Source organism: Montipora foliosa, chromosome 11 (assembly GCF_036669935.1).
Source record: "Montipora foliosa isolate CH-2021 chromosome 11, ASM3666993v2, whole genome shotgun sequence".
Lineage (NCBI taxonomy): Eukaryota > Metazoa > Cnidaria > Anthozoa > Scleractinia > Acroporidae > Montipora > Montipora foliosa.
This window is the reverse complement of record NC_090879.1, coordinates 26,849,508-26,866,865: the sequence shown is the minus strand read 5'-3', so window position 1 is coordinate 26,866,865 and position 17,358 is coordinate 26,849,508. Positions and strand designations below refer to the sequence as shown.

Sequence of the window (17,358 nt, the reverse complement as noted above, 5' to 3'; positions counted from 1 at the left end):
GAAAACCGCTCTATTTGAATTGCGACTTATAGCCGAACGGGAGAGGTCATCCTCACACTTATCTGGACAATTTAAGCAATTGTCCCTAATAGACACTTGAAAAATTCAGGTGGCTTCAAAGGGAGTCGAACCCACGACCTCTGCGATGCCTGTGCAATGCTCTACCAACTTAGCTATGAAGCCATCAGTTTGGTTGGGAGCAGGTCATTTTGTTGGGCTCATGTGTTTCCTCTGAAACTCCAGATTCCCTGCTGTTGGATGAGGGTTATCTAATTTGCGGTTTTTTCTTACAACACTCAGCCACAGTTTGTATTTTACAAGTCCAGTTAATAAGGCATTTATTTTGCGATTTCATTTGATCTTAAGAGCTCAAGGAAGCTAGCTTGTTCTAAAAACAGACTTCTTTTTGCTAGTGATGTACTGCAGGCTCAAAGAACAAGAGTAATAGTCACTCTTCCGTGGCCTTCATTCGCTCCGGCTTCTTTGACTTGGTTAGCTCCTCGGTTCAACGAACCTCCCCCTCCAGCGATGGTTTTGTCTCCTTTCATAAAAACGCTCCCTCCAGAATACCCCCCGCCAGCTCCAGGATACTTCATTCCTGCACCACCTCCTCCAAATCCACCATTGCTTCCAGATGGAGATTCACCACCTTCTCCTCCGTTTTGAAAACTCCTTCCTCCTTCTGCTTTTCCACCTGATTCTCCGCCTGTGAAAAAACCTCCCCCAGCTCCACCTTCAAATGACGGGGATGAGTTACCTTCCTCCCTAATCTTTCCCCCGGTTCCATTTTGACCCCCGTGTTGCGATCCATCCTCCTTTTTTTGGCCCGGGTCCCCTTCCTCTTCCACACCACCCCCTCCCCCTCCCCCTCCCCCAGCAATAATCAACGCAATGCCATTCGGATCGACAACAAATGTACCCCCTCCACCTCCCCCAACTAAGTTTTTGCCTGTAGTCCCGTTCATCCCTGTTTGGCCAACCAGTATCTGTAGTAATATCCCGCGTGTAAGATTGAAAGTTCCCTTTATGTAAGCTCCCTTCCCTCCCACGTTTTTATCGCTGTCTGCCCCCGATGCTCCCCAGGCCTCTATGACGTATGTTCCGTTTCGAGGCACTTGCCACATCTGGATACCTCTTTCCAGTTTGACCTTGTCCTGTAATGTGGTCCCTCGGTACCCTGTTACGTTTGTAGGTCCCCCTCGGCCCTTGGCACCAAGAGTTGTGAAAGTGACGTTAAAATCTAGCGGAGACAAGGAGTATGCAATCACCAATTACGAGAAAGAGAATGCTCGTATGTCGGGAAACTCCCACATGATTGCGGATTTCACAACCGTCCCCGATTTTGCAGAGTTATGAAAAATGTTAACGGTGAACGGTCGTCTGGATTGGTCGCCGACATCTTAAGCTACGGTAATACGAGCAACAAAAACTTCCAACTTGTCTCGCAACATTGCTGCAAAACTATTCGAAAAGCGATATTGCGCGTTTTACATCCCACGCACAACCTGTCTTGCAACAAAAGAATGTATTGCAAGTTGCTGCAGCGTGTTACAGCAAGTAGAACGGACCTCTCCTTTCTGCAACACGCCACAGCAGCTTGCAACACATTTTTGTTTTTGCGAGACAGGTTATGCGTTGGATGTAAAACGCGCAACATCGCTTTTCGACTAGTTTCGCAGCAATGTTGCGAGACAAGTTGGACGTTTTTGTTTCTCGTGTTACCATAACTTTAGGAAAATTGGAAATGTTTATTCCATTTTCCCTGCGACACATCCCAGGCCTCTCTCTGCCTCTGTTGGCGATCAATACCGAATTACGAAAACCTAGAGTTTTCGGCTGTTACAGACGTCGGCGACAGTTTCAGGCTGTTACTAATCCTCTAAAATGTTTTTTTTACATTGCGCTGCATTGTCTGGCATACAATTAACGTGCGAGCACCTGCACGTCATTAAATGTTAAGTTTTAGATAAGAAACGGAGTAGTCAACAGACTACATTCGTTCAGACATTTTTTAAACCAAAAAAAGACACTGATTAACTTAATTAACTGGAACAGACGTATGGCATTTGGCGGCAAACCCGACTATCGGGAAGCGTAAGCGTCGTTCATATTAGTGTCATCTTTCTAGAAATGACCCACTCTTCACAAATATTCGCGGAGGGATTAGCGTAAAGAGAATTATATCTTGACGTGATGTTTGCTATTGTCATCTCTCTCGAGTTCCGGAAGACGCTTTGAAAGAACGTGTTCAAAAATCATGGGACCGCTAGGCATGCGCAGTAAGGAGCTAAATTAAAGATATGAGATTCCCCGGGTTTGCCATCGATAACTTGCTTTACTGCGTCATTTGACATTGGCCATTCTGATAAAATTACCTCTTTCTCGACAGTCATCAATGCGTCATTCTCCTCTCTAATTTTTACGATGGTGAAAAAAAGAAGAAAAAACATGGATGCAAATGTAACGCTTTTGATATGATGAATATCTTACCTTCACAAGTGCCTTTTAATTTGTCCAAATCGTAGTTTTCAGTCAGAGAGCACCATGACTGTCCATCAAAAACGCAAGATTCTCGCGGGCTTCCTTGATAAATGAAGGGAAAAACACAGCACCCGCCATCTTGCGTTCGCCAAGTTTTACATTGAGCTGGAGCTGGTGATTATGATAATAAGAAAAGTTATTTTAAATTAGCTTGGTGAGAGATACAATTAGTTTAGCTTTGCATTTATTAATTTTTGATTGAGATCAAGATGCTGTCATGCCAATGGTTTCACTTTTTGTAAACTTGCAGTATTGGGAAATTGGAGTTGTCTGTTGGCCGTAAAATCCGTTTTCAGGTTGAATTCGTTTTTACCTAGTTTACAAAAATTTGGTTTTATCAACGGAGTTGATATTGTAAATTGGCCACCGTACAGATATTTTAAAAGCTGACGTTTCGAGCGTTAGCCCTTTGTCAGAGCGAATCGAGGAATTGTGGGTTATGTGTAGTTTTCATAGTAGAAGAGTAGGAGCTACGCTATTGGTGGTAACATGGCAACGTGAAAAAATAGCAATACATTAGTCAAAAAGCGTTCTAGATTCTAGCAGCTTTCCGTCGTACCTTGATGTAGGGAAAGGTCGAAGATAGCCATGTGTTTTTTGGAGTAGTTAGGGAGATTAAAATGACGAGCGACTGGCTTAGATGCATCCTTGTCATTCTTCCCAACATCGCGACGATGTTCGCGGAATCGGTCGCCTTGTCGTCTACCTGTCTCGCCAATGTATAATTTATTGCATAAAGTACAGGTTATGCAATAAATGGCATTTGCGGAGATACATGTGAAACGATCGGTGATCTTAACAGATCTCTTAGATCCCAATATCTTGCTAGTGTTAAGAATGAAAGGACAAGTTTTGCATCGTGAGCGCGCACATTTAAAAGTGCCGGGTTGCTCGTTAGTTTTGAGCGCGCCTCTATATAACTAAAAAGTTGCCTACGTTTTTGTCGCGTTTGAATGAAATAAGTGATGTTCCTCATTTTACCTAGGTTGAATACGCACTGACTTAAATTGAAGAAATTATTATACAAAGGTAAATAATGAAAAGAGCCGTGTTTCGTTGAGACGGTGTTTTTCGTTGTAGTGTAATGGTGAAGACATTGGGCTATAGATCTGGAGGGTCCAAGTTCGAGTACCGGTAAGTGCATAGTACAGTTCTTTGATCCTTTCTATGTGGTACTGTTGATAAGTGTATGTATACAGAAACCGATAAGATGATAAAAAACATTAAGATGTGGGAAGGGATTGAAGAGCGCACGTCAATTTAAGCAAGATAGTAGATATAGTCACTATCAGGCCAGGTTCTATCCACTGTCTGTAAACAAGTAGGGATTTCACTCAAAAGCTACAAAGGTATCTAGGCTAGAAGATAGACAATACCATCGATTATACCGTGATTCACATATTTTCTTTTGTTCTTTTATACTTTATTTAAAGGAATGAATGGGCCTGATGAATTGAAAATAGGACCACAGAATCCAATCGCATTTTCAACGCCGTTAGAAATGGCCCTACCATAACCATAGGACGTTTCGTCTTGTCTCCTGAGACCTTCATCAGATGGAATCCAGATTACACATTTTAGTTTGCTTGAAAAACTTCCTATCCCTTTAACCCAGACAGCGAAATGCTTCATACACGGTCAAATTTTTATTCTCACCATGTAGAAGAGTTTCTACACCTCTGTTATGGATCATGTGTCATCTTTTGGTGTAATATATTAATTGAAGGCTACTAGAGGTTGACAGTATGTGATTTTTAAGCTGGATATCTGTGTAAGAAAATTCTCTCCAAATTCAAGAGTTGGTTTTGTCTCGTCCAAAACTGTTAGATGACGTTTAGCCATCCTCATATGAATTGCCAATTAGCATTCGAAAGTCAAAAAGACAAATTCTTCATGATTCGAATGTTTGAGCCAGGTTTTTAATGAAGATATTCGTTAAGGTCCCCTCAAAGACAAGACCAAACTAATTTTAAAGAAAACAATGGTTTGAAAACTTACGTTTCACAGTTTTTTGCTTTTCGAGAAGATGTCCACACACCCAACCGCGTTCATCGATCAGTCGCGCCATTCCGCTGTCTTTGTAGAGCTCACAAAATCCGGTGTTTCTCGAGAGAGTATCATAGTTGAACGAAGTGCATAGAGGATCTGATAAACAACTGTGCGTGCAAGCGACGAAACTTTGAGTCTCTTGCAGTTTGATCATGTCACCTTCATGGATTTTGGTATTTTCTTTGGTGCTAAAAAGACCCGATTGCTGAATAATTTGCGCGGATCCCAGACACAGAAACCCTATGATCATGAAAGCTGTTTTCAGCACGCAGTGATACATCATTTTGCGAAGAAGACCGCACCACAAAATCAACGAGATAACCTTATAAAATTCTCGAAGCGGAACCACTCAGTTATTTTATAAGACTCATTCGCAAGGGAAAGTGACAATATGTCTAATAGTTAAAACGGTGTTTAATTAGCATCCAACTTATGCTTTGAGTTTTTTTACTTTTAATAAATTGTGTACATTTGAGACATCATTAAAGGGTTTCTCTATTCGGCAACGTAAATACACAAATGCTATTGCGAAATGTTCTGTAGACTCAACAAAACCAATTCTATTGAATAGAAGTTGTCATTATTTGTCATAGGTTAATAAAATTCCTTCTAATAAGAGTTACACGAGGTCACGTTTGCTGAAACTCGTTTTAACGCAAAAGTTGAATTCGATTTGTCATTTGTACACTGTGTTAAATTTTATAAATTCGATCTACTCAAAGGGTCACACAACGGTAAAATTTATTGTTTTTCCAAAACAGTCCTTTGCTTTCCCCTCTAAAGGATTTTGAAATATACTGTCTGAAGACGTCAGAAAATTACATCAATTCGCAACCCTGAAAATGTGATTAGCAAGAAACTTAATGAGCTGATTCTGCCTCCGAAAATACCAGCTGGCCTATTTTGTGTCCCAAGCATGAACATGTTTAGGTCACCAAAAACAAGGTAACATTTCTCTTTAGAAATCTCCACCTTTTTTCATCACGTGGCTAATGCCTGCGAAGCACAATCATCTTAGCCGAGACGACCCCTTTGGTGTCCCTGTGCATATTTTATTCCAGTGTCACAGTCAAAAGTGCTCATGTCTTAATGATCGTATGACGGAGATAGAATGGGACAATAGGAAATATATTCTTCTCGTGTATCCGTTTTAACATAGTGTGTATTATACCTCCTTACCATTATGAATTTAAGAAAAAGATAACAAGTAATCAATCGAGATTTCCTGTAGCAAATAACTTTTTGTCTGATTGGAGAAGCACGTATGGCGCTGTGGTGAGACCACTCGCCTCCGACCCGAGTGTGGCCTGGGTTCGATTCGTAGACTTGAAGTCACATGTGGGTTGAGTGTGTTGGTTCTCTACTCTGCACCGAGAGGTTTTTGTCCGGGTGCTCCGGTTTTTAATTTTACCTCTCCTCAAAAACCAACCTATGATTTGATGTTATTTGATTTCTGTACAACGTGTCCAATTAGCTATAGTAGGGACTTTACGATCTACGACGGCGACGTCAACGAAAACGTCACCTCAAAATATAACTTTGCACTATCGTACGTTTCTCGCGGTTAGACCATCTCGTTCGCGTCGTACAATGTGGGCGAAGTATCCTAAAAATAAATTGGTACTAGCGGTTGAAGAGTGAAAATAGCGAATTATAGATTCACATTTGTGCGCTCGCGTTATCAAAATTCCTCAAATTTGGTGATTTCACGTCGTTGTTGAGCAGGGTACCGCACGACTTTGTGCAAAAATACGTGCAGCACGATTATTTTTCCTCTTTTAACCAATGATATTGTTGTTTCGTGGCGTTCTTGTTGACCACCGCGTCGTAGATCGTAAATTCCTTACTGCCTAGGCGCTAAATACATTTTACACTTAAATGAGGTTTATCATTATTATTCAAGATGGAAATAGGACTGAGTGGGGTGCAATTTGGTCTGTAATCATTCGAGTGATTAACAAAATCGAACGACCGCGAAGCGGGAGTCCGATTCGTTTAATGACGAGTATGATTATAGACCGAACTGGACGGCACAAAGTCCTGTTGCCAATTAATCATAACCATTACAATTTCCGAGAAACAAATTTAATGCATGCCTTTTTCACTGTCTAATGTTACAAATTTGTCCATTTTGGAATATCCCCAGTTCGGTAGGGTAAGTGGTTGTTGCTATGGTTATTGTGATAAATTCTGTGATTGGTGGATTAAGCTGAGTGCACTTAATATGATTGGCTGATGTAACTGTCCGATTTCAGGTATCCGATTACAGCCAACTGTCGGATTTCAACCCTACACAATAATTAGTGAAAAATAAAGTAGTTATTGCGCCAATCAAATTTGAATAAAATTGTAAGGGTTATGATTAGAAGTATTATAGCCGTTTTCAATTGAGTGTCGAAAATAATTAGCGAATTGCTTTGGTTTTGCATTACTTCACTCAGTGATTGGTTCAAAGTTCTCGCGCCACTTTTTCAACCGATCAGAAGTGAAACCAAAACCAATCGTGGCTCGTACGTGCATATTTTAGCGCGCTTTGTTTCAGCTACGTGTAATTACTTCGAGTTTTGATTGGTTTACTGGATTGTCTCCGTCCTTTTTGCTTGGCCAGAGTAATTACTTTGGTTTTGGTTTTACAACACACGATTGAAACTCGCTCTATTGAAATTGTCAGGTGTTAGAATCAAATCATCCCTTTTCTGGGGGATTTTTGTTAGCAGTAGTATTAGTTTGAAGACGATCTTTTGTGACTTTTGACTTTGGCTGAAAATGTAAAGACTTTCAACGTGACTTTGGTTGGCAAAGTTCTGATGTGACGTCATCACTACCTACGCCAGACTTGAATTTTTTTACCTTGTGACTTGACGTCAATAAGTAAAAAGGAGTTGCATATTCATACCCAGGCTCTTGAATCAGAATTCAGAGTGCAGTACGAAGCGCGTCTTCTATCTAAAAAAACACGAAATCAACATTTTATCCTTTTCTCTCCTACAAAATTTCCTCGCGTTTATGTGTTCGCCTCACTTTCACGTTTCCTTCCTTTCGTTATTCCTGACTTATTTATCAGTTAACTAATTTATTTATCTACTATCACTTGCCAGCACTTATTAAAGTGGATCATTTTTTAAATAAGTAAGTAATAGACATCCTAATAGTGTTCCCTCTTGATAGTGTATATTCTTTGCTAGTCAATCAACGTGATCATCACCTCGCCATCTCCAAAATTTAATCCTTCAGAGTTGTCTTGCTCTGTGCCGCGGTTATAAGATCCTCCACCTCCTGCGACCTTCCCTCCGTAGCTTAGTTCTTCTACTCCTCCACCGGAATATCCCCCTCCTCCTCCCGGAAATGAGGCGGCTGCTCCTCCACCACCAAACCCTCCGTCGGAGACACCGGGTAAGCTTTGGCCCCCATCACCCCCGTTACCTCCTGAGCAAGTCCCGGATGACTCCCCATTTCCGCTATAACCGCCTCTCCCGGAACCTTCCGGATTTGGTGATCTCCTCCCTCCCAGACCATTATTACCCCCATGCCGAGTTCCATTCTCCGTTTTTTGCCCGTTGTCTCCATTTAGGGAAGTATTCACAGACTCAAATCCCGCCCCTCCACCACCTCCCCCAGCTATGATGAGAGGTTTGTCATCCCCTTTGATGACAAACGTTCCCCCACCCCCACCTCCTGGTGGGGCCGCGCCCACGCCACGCCCCTGGACGTTCGAGATCCCCTGTTGTCCTACCAGGATTTTCAACTTTTCTCCAGCGGTCAATTTGAAAAGTCCTTTAATCTTCGCGCCCTTTCCTCCCAGCGTCCACCCTCCCCCTCCTTCCTTTATGCCGTTCCCCCCTGACGCCCCCCAGGCTGTCACGCTATACATCCCTGTTGTCGGAACGATCCATGTTTGAATACCATTATCCAGTTGTACTTTGCCTTCCAGCGGTGTCCCATGGTATTGCGATGTGTCCCTGGGGCCTGTGCGACCTTTGGAACCGAGGGTGGTAAAGGTTACTTTCAGCTGTGTGTCTGAAATTGTTAAAGAAATGTTTATTATTATTTGTTTATTTCAGTTTATCCTTAGGCCTTAACACGAATGCGTTAAAACCAAGGGATCATCAAGGTACCTTGATAATCTTTCGGTTAAACCTGAAACTCAAATTCATACCGTCGTCTTCTGTTCATAGAATAGAGCAAAGCATTACTTTTGGGGTTTTCAGTGGTTTGGAGTAATTTCTTTCTTCCTTGTTTTAACAAAACTGTGTTTATTAAGGCTTAGTGACATGATTGACTTGAAAGTCTCACACCACTTTCTCAACCAATGGAAAGCCTGAAAAAAAATTCTTGAAACTCGCTGTTTTAACAGCGAGGTAAAAATGAAGGGATATAATTAAAAATAATTTTAAAAAATAATTAAAATTCTTTTTTTCCACACTTAACTTTGACGCGACGTCATTTTGTATTGAGCCACGAATTTCAAAAGAAACATGCCACTCGTACAACGCGATTGTTTTTCGTCATTAAGCCATTTATTCTCTTGTTTGGATGTCATAACCAAAATGCGACTGTTGGTGTTCCAAAAATAATTTTCTTTCTTTTATTCCTTCTTTAATCCTCTTAAAATCCCATTCAAATTCACGTTAACCCTTTGATTCCAAGGAGTGATCAGTATGTAAATTCTCTCACAATTTCAATGAAATGTCAGCCAGGCAGGTATTGAGAATGAGGACAATTATCAGCTTAAGAGATGTGATCTTGATATCGTACCGAATTCTCATGACTACCCAACAAATAAATCTATGGTACTACTTAGGAGAATGAACGCCTCGATCTTAGGAATGAAAATGCTAAAGAGAATAGTTGCCCCAAACCCAAGAGCACATCAGGTTGGTAGGGGACTGTTTGGGTGTCCATATATCAAATTTTAACTTCAAATTCTAATTTTTAAACAACATCAAATCTTAACTATTTCTTATTTCTTCAAATTTTACTACCCTCTTGAGAGAAAATATCTCCTCCAAAATATATCTGAAAATCACCAAAAAATTTACTTAACACCCGTAGGGTTTTTGTTTTGCTTGAAACGCGAACGCGATATTTCCCTTTTAAAAGATCATTTCCGGTCGGAGGATCAGTTGCGGTCCAATTTGGATCATTGCCGGTCCAGGGATCATTTGCGGGCCTGTACAAATCTGTATAAAGATGTGATAACTTACCGTTAGATGAATATCCGGCAACATGGGCAGCGCAGATGATAAGGCCAAAAAGCAACAAAGCGTATATTCTGGACATCTGTCAAAAAATTAGAAAAATAAGGACTTATTTTCTCCCACTCCTTGACTGAACTAAATTGTTTAGTATACAGCCGCCCACCATTCTTTACTAAATTGAAAACTGAAATGATTGTCAGAGAATGTTATTAAAGGGACTATGACCAAGCTATTTTTATATTGTTTAAAGAAAACCTTACGTTTTGAGTAGTTCTGGCGCAGGCACGTAGCCAGGATTTTTTACGGGTGGGTGCGATCAGTTGATTATACGGACCAACGAGCGCCGGAGGCGCTCTTTACTAGGGGGGTCCGGGGGCATGCCCCCCCCGGGAAATTTTGAAAATTAAGTTGTCTGAGACTGCATTTCGTGCGTTTTGAAGGTCAGTATGATAGCAATATAGGTCGCTAAAAGCGAACCTAAAAACGTGGATATTTGTCAAATTTTGAACTTCAAAATTGATTTTTTTTTGGCAAAGAGAATGCTTTACGTATGTATTTTACAATGTAGAGAATAACAATGCCAATGTCACTATTTAAAAATAACAAAAATAGAAATAAAGTTGTAAATCCGTATTGTTTTTACTACGCAATCAGTGAATTAGAACAGAACAAACAGAACAACACTATTCTTTTTTTTTAGTATTTATTTTTTTAACAAAAAGGTGGACCTCAGCAGTCTGCGGGGGGGTGCGGGCGCACCCATCGCACCCCCCCTCCCTACGGGCCTGTGGCGACGACTTAATGCGAAACAATCTTATAAACCACTTTGTGCTTTCTCTGAGAAAAACTCAAGCAACAGATGCTTATCTCGGAGGAAACACACTTCTTTTTATCCCTAAGACTACCACTGTCCCTTTTCGTCCTAGCAAATAGGGCCATTTTCGAAATATCAAATACTCAGCTTGAGGCAGTGAGGACAAAAACAATAGAAACGCGTTGGAATGAATGTGAAAAATATTTACATATCCAATTACAATTTGGCGTGTTTTCTCTCGTGTCAGTATTCGAAATCGGCAAAACTCTGGGACGAACGTATGAGAATCTTCCCGACGTGTCAGAAACATCTGGGATTGCCGGGAAACTCTAAAAATACCCGATCGTCTGGGATTTTCCCGACATTTAAAAACTAGGCTTTGGTATTTTTATAAATATGTTAGTTCTTCTGATGGTCATTCAAGTAAAAGTGATGTAAGAGATTCGTCCCAAAAACATATATTTGGCCTAAGGCCCTGTTAGGGGTTTGGGATAAAGAATAAATGGACAATCAATTTAAGGGACAAGGAATGACTGAATAATTCTGGGATAAAGGACAAGCGAAATATTTTTAGGGATAATGAGTCGATACTTTTAGGGATAATAATCTTGGCATTTAGGGATAAGGGATATCTCTTCTCACAGTTAAAAGGATAAAGGATAACTAGACATCCCGTAACAGGGCACGGCCTCACCTGTCTTGGTCCCAAAAAGGAAGAAAAACTGTTCGCCAAGTCATCCCGCATGAGCTATAAAACGATCCAACTTGTCGGACAACTATGGCACACCCAAAAATATTGGGAAGTTAATACAAAAAGGATGCCTAACAAATGACTTAGATGTCAAGATTTCCTTTGGGCAAACAATGTGAAATATAATGACCTAATGCACCAGTCAATGTAAACCACGGCCCCCCTACCCCCGGGACATAGCGGGGGAGTAACGGGGACATAGCCGTGGAGTAACGCCTTTGTAACGCTGTATTTCCCCGGGAGGACGGGGACAGTAACAATTTGTCAAACTGAGCGGGGATTTTTAGCGGGGCTGCTGTAACGCTAGCCGCGACAGGGAGGGACTGGGCACAACACTCTGGAAAGGCTTCAAAATGGCGTCGGGAAAGAAGGTTAGTGTGTTTTACGTTCTTTTGTTTAATCTGTGCCTTTTTGAAGTCAATTGTAATTTCAAAATTTGTTATCGCGTAACAAATGGAGTCACTAGTGAACTGGGGTCTCTGTTCCTCACAATTTCAGTCATGTTGCTATCAAAATATATGTCATCGAAAATGTTTCGTCCACTTTTGCTGATTCCGCGCACTGCAAATGTATTCAAGCGATTTTACTACTGGGCAATACAGAGCGAATCACTATGAAAAGCAGCTTATCAAGATCTTCAAGGTACACACTGCGGCGGCCGCCATCACAGTAAATTAAAGGTTTTCAAAATAAGCCGCCGGCCGTCGCATCCGACGGTAACTTTTATATTTGAGACGCCTATTTTCACTCTGGTGAATTCCCAAAATAAATAAAGCTTTTGATAAATAAGGTACCTGTCTACAATTTGAGTTAATAAAGACAATAAACAAGCAAGCCTGGCTCGCATTCAGCAGAAACAATCGCATAAACAGTATGAACGGCGATCGAAGCGAACGAACGGGTAGTTCGTCAAGTGAACGTGGAGTAGGCTCAGTTACTGGGCAGTGGTTTATTTCAGCCAGTACTTCATGTAGTACTCCATATGTGCACGTTTGATGTTGGCTTTGAGTTCGCGAAACGTTTGCGTAGAGTTTGCGCAAAGTTATTGTAAAATATACAGAAAATTATCGTTACATAACCGTGAAGTCATTGATTATTATCTTCAGAACTGATTCATTTTTTTTTTTTGTGGGACTGACAAATGTGAGTCGAAATCTTCTGATGTGGAGGCAAGAGCCCCATGAACCTTCTAAAGGGTGACTACTGAGCGGCCCTTTGGTTTTGCTTTCTATTTAGGGAAATCCAATAAAGTGACAAATTGCCATGCTTTCAACAAGTCTCCCAGGTGATCTGGCCGTAAATAATCAACCAATCATATTCAAGGAGGAATTATTTTTAATGCCGCACAGAATTCTTTGCGCGCCTAGCCTTCGGAATGTGTTCCATCGATGCAACGATGGCGCCGTGAGGATAAATGAGGCAGTTCTTTATCGGAAGGGTTTTTTTTCTCAGTATGTTTTTGTAGTGAGTGATTTTAAAACCATTGCAATGTAAAAAGCTCAATACGTCTTTGTCAAGAGCACCAAATTCATTCAGTTGGCTTCGGAGCTTTCTGCGTTCTCTCCCGCAAGAGATTGTTGAATCTTCTTTCCATCGATGTGTACATTTTAATGGCGTATTCAGCTTTGTTTGCTGAAGGAAGTGTGTTCAGAAGACGCAGGCAAGCCAACTGTGCTGCTCTAACTAAAGCTGGATCTAGCACAATTGGATATCTTTCCTCGGGATTATCATTGCGGTCGTCGTATACATAAACATTGGCAAGTCCTCCATCAATTGCTCTCTTGAGTGACGGGACTTTATCGAACATTTCTTGGAGCTTCGCTATGTCAGGCTGTCTTTCAGATACCCACAATAATTTTATTCTGTGAGGTGCTTTGTCTTTAACTTGTAGATTTTGCTCAATCCATTTCCTGCTCTCCGTTTTGTCACCTGGCTTCGTGTTAACCTTCTTCTCCACCTTTGGCATCTGTGCGGCATCCACTACTATCGAGTCATCGCCTATTTCTAAACCAACAACATGTGAAAAATCTATTAACAGTCGTTTACTTTCATCGTCTTCAACTTTGGTGGACTGAATGGTAAAACAGTGGCTCGAGGGACTTGTCAAGACTTTGCGCTTCAAAATCTCTTTGCTAACTCTAGGATCTGAACGCTCCCATGAAACGAACGACGCTTGAACAGACTGCAAATGAAAACTAATGCTTGCCTGTGGCAAATTGCATTGATGAAATTCTCTTGCAGACTGTTTTGTTACTAAAGAAATGGACGTGTCGCTGAAATTATTTAGTGCATACTGCCATAGCTCATCGGTTAACAACGTGATTTCCTCGGAATACTGAACTTCATTCACCCTTCTGTTTACTTTGGTTGGAACGTTGCCTTGTCCTGGCGAATCTTCGGTTATTTCACCCTGAAAGTAGTAAGTATTAAAATTTGTAATTTCACTGATTTGAAATCCACCATGCAGAGTAGTTAATTCGTATACTTAAAAGTAATATAATAGTTCATGATCGAGCTGGATACTGGTGCTATGTTTTCTAAGTTGGCAAATAAAAAGCCTGTTAAATCATACCTGGTAACCATTACAATTTTCTCAAATTTTATTGGTGCATTGACTGCTTTATTTTTCACTAATTACATGTATTGTGTAGGGTTGTAATCGGACAGTGAAATGAGACAGTTGGCTGCATTCGGACACCTGGCTGGGGTGCTTACCATTTAGCCAAAAAATCCGGAAATTTCGGTTTGAGGTCAAATGGAAAGGCAACTTTCCGGAAAATCTGTAATCATACTCGTGATTAAAGAAATCAGACACCCACTACGTGGTTGTCCAATTTTGTTAATCACTTGTATGATTATTGGACTCCACTCAGTCCTATTACCATTGTGGAGCGTTTTTATTGGCACGTTCATAAATAATGATGGATCATGCTCTGATTTTTGTCTCTTCAATTAGTGTCCAGCTGGTATAACTTGGTGGCACACCCATTGTTCATTGTAACATTTTACTCATAACCTGCTTGATTGAAATACTGTTATGGTTATGTGTGAACAAAATACGTATTTACCTTATCATTTTCTAATTCATCATCACTGTAACCTCGGGATGTCTTTTCCACTGTTTCAATTTGTTCTTCCTCCCTGTCTATTTCAAATTTTTCGACGAAGGGCAGATTCTTATAGTAAGACAATAATAGAAATTAATAAATTGAACCTGAGAAATTGACTGTGTCATAATACAAGATGCAGTGGTATAGCGTATGTTTATAAAGACATTACTTTTTGTGGACATCGTTATCCACCAACTTCACTTAGACATAACTGCTGTACAGTGTATTATGCTTAGAAATATGGGCACTGGAACAGTGTTGCATGCATCAAACAATTGTGCTGTGCAATGTGAGGTATGACGATAATGTCATGTTGTTTGTATTTTTTTTAAATTGATTAATAGAACAGGGTTGCCATAGTCAAGGAAAAGTTTGGGAACAACAGAATTTATTTTGCTAGCAAAGGAAAAATCTTAGTCCTTTGCAAATTCAGTGAGAGGGCCAGAATTTTGTTTTAGGTTTCCAACAATTATTAACTTTTGATTATAATTACCGTAGGTACCATTTTTTTGGTTCCATTCTTTTCCTCATTCGCAGCCTGTCTTTTCCTTTCAGCTTTTGTTGATGAAGACTTTAGGGGAGTGCTCTCTCTGCATGTCATTTCAAGGACTTCATTTGCAAATTGCTGCCGAATTACTTGCTTTTGATACTGCTCTTTTGAAATTGGACCATTTCGTCCTCCAGAAAATAACAATGAATTTTTTTTGTTTTGTTTGTGAGCAGTCTCCATGATGCCATCTTTGAAATTCTGTAGTGTTATGGGAAGACCAATAATTTGAGCATCCAAAAGTGCCTTGTCCACATAGTATCCAACATAAGTAACAATCTGTTTAAGGGAAGCAGTAATATTTGCAGTGCCAAATATTTGCACAGCCTGGAAGCCAGGATGCATGCCTGAACTTCATATTCATCACCTGTCAAATCATGTGGTGTGTAGAGAAGGTTTCTGTATACTTTATCAAGACCTTTACAAAATGTACATAAGATTTCAAGAAGAGTTCCTTTAAAACCTGCTTTTTTCAGAATGCAAGGCATTCTCTCTCCAAATGCCAAAACACCAACTTCATCGAACTTGACTGTCTTCTCCTCAAGGCTTACAGACTTGGCCAATCCTTTTTTGAGGGCTAACAGAAATTGTTGATCACTACCAAAAACAGCTACAACAAAAATTAATGGACATGAATTGTTGTGAGAAAAAAAAATTCAACGACAGTTCTACTTTCAATAATTTGTTATTAGAGGTTTTTTATCCTTTTATGGAACCTGTTAATTACACCATTCATTAATTCATACTAATTTATGAGTATGTTGAATATGCAATTTATTTGTATGGTTTTTTTGGTTTTGTAATGCTTAAATAAGGATCTTTTTAAATCCTGATTACATTTTCTTAATGCAAAGTAACAGGAACACTCATGAATGTATTATTTATTAGTACCTGTAGTTGATTTGTGGCTTGTTTGGACATAGTAGTGAACGTTTATTTAAAAGAACTCAAGTGTACTTCTAAGTTTGATGACGTTTTATGAAAGAAAGTTTCGAATAATTTATCAATTATGGAGCTAAGTTTCGCTTTTATCCATTTCATACACACAAACCTGTTGCAATTTTAGCAATCCACAGACATAGTGTCTCTGCAGATCGAAACCCAAGGTGGGATGTTCCAGGGTAGTACTCAGAGAGGGGTGTTCCACAGATATTTTTACGACCAGTGTTTCCCAGATTTTGCTTAGCAAACTCCCTGTGTTTTTCTTTGCTAGGGGCTTTTCCACTTAGTTCTGTTTCAAATTTGGTTTCCAGGATTTCAGTGTCCTCAACAGACCAAACTGGACGTGGGCATAGAAGTTTCATGTCTCCCAATTGAGTGTGGTGCTCTGGAGCCTCAGGAATTGGATAGGATGACTTTGCAGAAGAATTGCCTGTTGATGACCTTCTTTCTTTACCATCACCACAGCTACGCCTGACAATTTTAATTTCTTTCCCACTTAATGGATGTTTGATTGTTTTGAGTTCTTTAAGTTGTTCATAAACTGCCCCAGCACATTTTTTGACAGTGTCATAGTCATCATTCCCCAACCAAAGAGCAACTGTTAATACTGTGCTTAGTAAATTGTAGGGCTCAATTATCTTCACCCTGACACTTGTCTCCCCAGTGAAATGACGTGACCATTTCAACCATGGGAAACCATCAGTGTAATCCATAATGATAATGCTGCTGTTTGGTGCTGTAATTGCACTCTGCACTCCTGACTGACAAATAAATAGTGTTATGTATTTCTCAATGTCAACATAGCCAACAACTACCTCTTCAAATTCATTGAAAGTCAGTCCAATCTTTTCTAGCAATTCTTGTCGTGTGTCATTAAGTTTATCAAAAATGTTGTCCTTACTGAGAATGGGGTTGATTCCAATTACTTTTTCAATTGTTTTTCCCCACTTGTTTCTCAAAATATCTTGTGTTTCTTTTTGGCTAATGCCAAATGAACCAACAATACCACACGAAAACTCTTTGAATGCGGAATGTTCCCTTTTAAAAACCAAAGGCATTAGGGAGTCTTTAACAAGAGAGCCATCCTCTATTTCTAGCAACCACTCACAGGAATTACTCTTGTTCTCAAGGACCATATCAATAAATTTCTGCTTGGGGTCTTGGTAGGAACTAGACGGAGAGGGACTTAGGAAGAAGAAAGTTTTAAGTTCCGGAAATCGAAGACAAATTTGTTCTCTAAAGGTGACCAACTTCTGAAAAATATCACTGGAAGAACTTCCCTCCAGAAAAATATCCACAGGTGGCACAACATTGACAACTCTTGGCAGGGCAAATTCAACAATTTCTTGATCAGTCAGCTGTAAAATGAGCTCACGCACTCTCTGTCGTCTTGAATAAGGGTTATC

General features: G+C 40.2%; 1 protein-coding gene across 1 annotated transcript; it reads right to left on the bottom strand.

Annotated features, from left to right (window-relative positions):
* Nucleotides 1-321: 321 nt before the first annotated feature.
* Nucleotides 322-11,347, bottom strand: LOC137976829 (keratin, type I cytoskeletal 10-like). The gene is made up of 7 exons (XM_068824166.1): nucleotides 11,297-11,347; nucleotides 9,795-9,870; nucleotides 7,773-8,607; nucleotides 7,232-7,350; nucleotides 4,540-4,923; nucleotides 2,491-2,652; nucleotides 322-1,240 (listed from the first exon to the last, which is right to left on the bottom strand). Exons 1-7 carry the CDS (start codon nucleotides 11,345-11,347, stop codon nucleotides 429-431), a joined length of 2,439 nt encoding a protein of 812 aa, XP_068680267.1. The 3' UTR covers nucleotides 322-428.
* Between the last annotated feature and the right edge of the window lie 6,011 nt (nucleotides 11,348-17,358).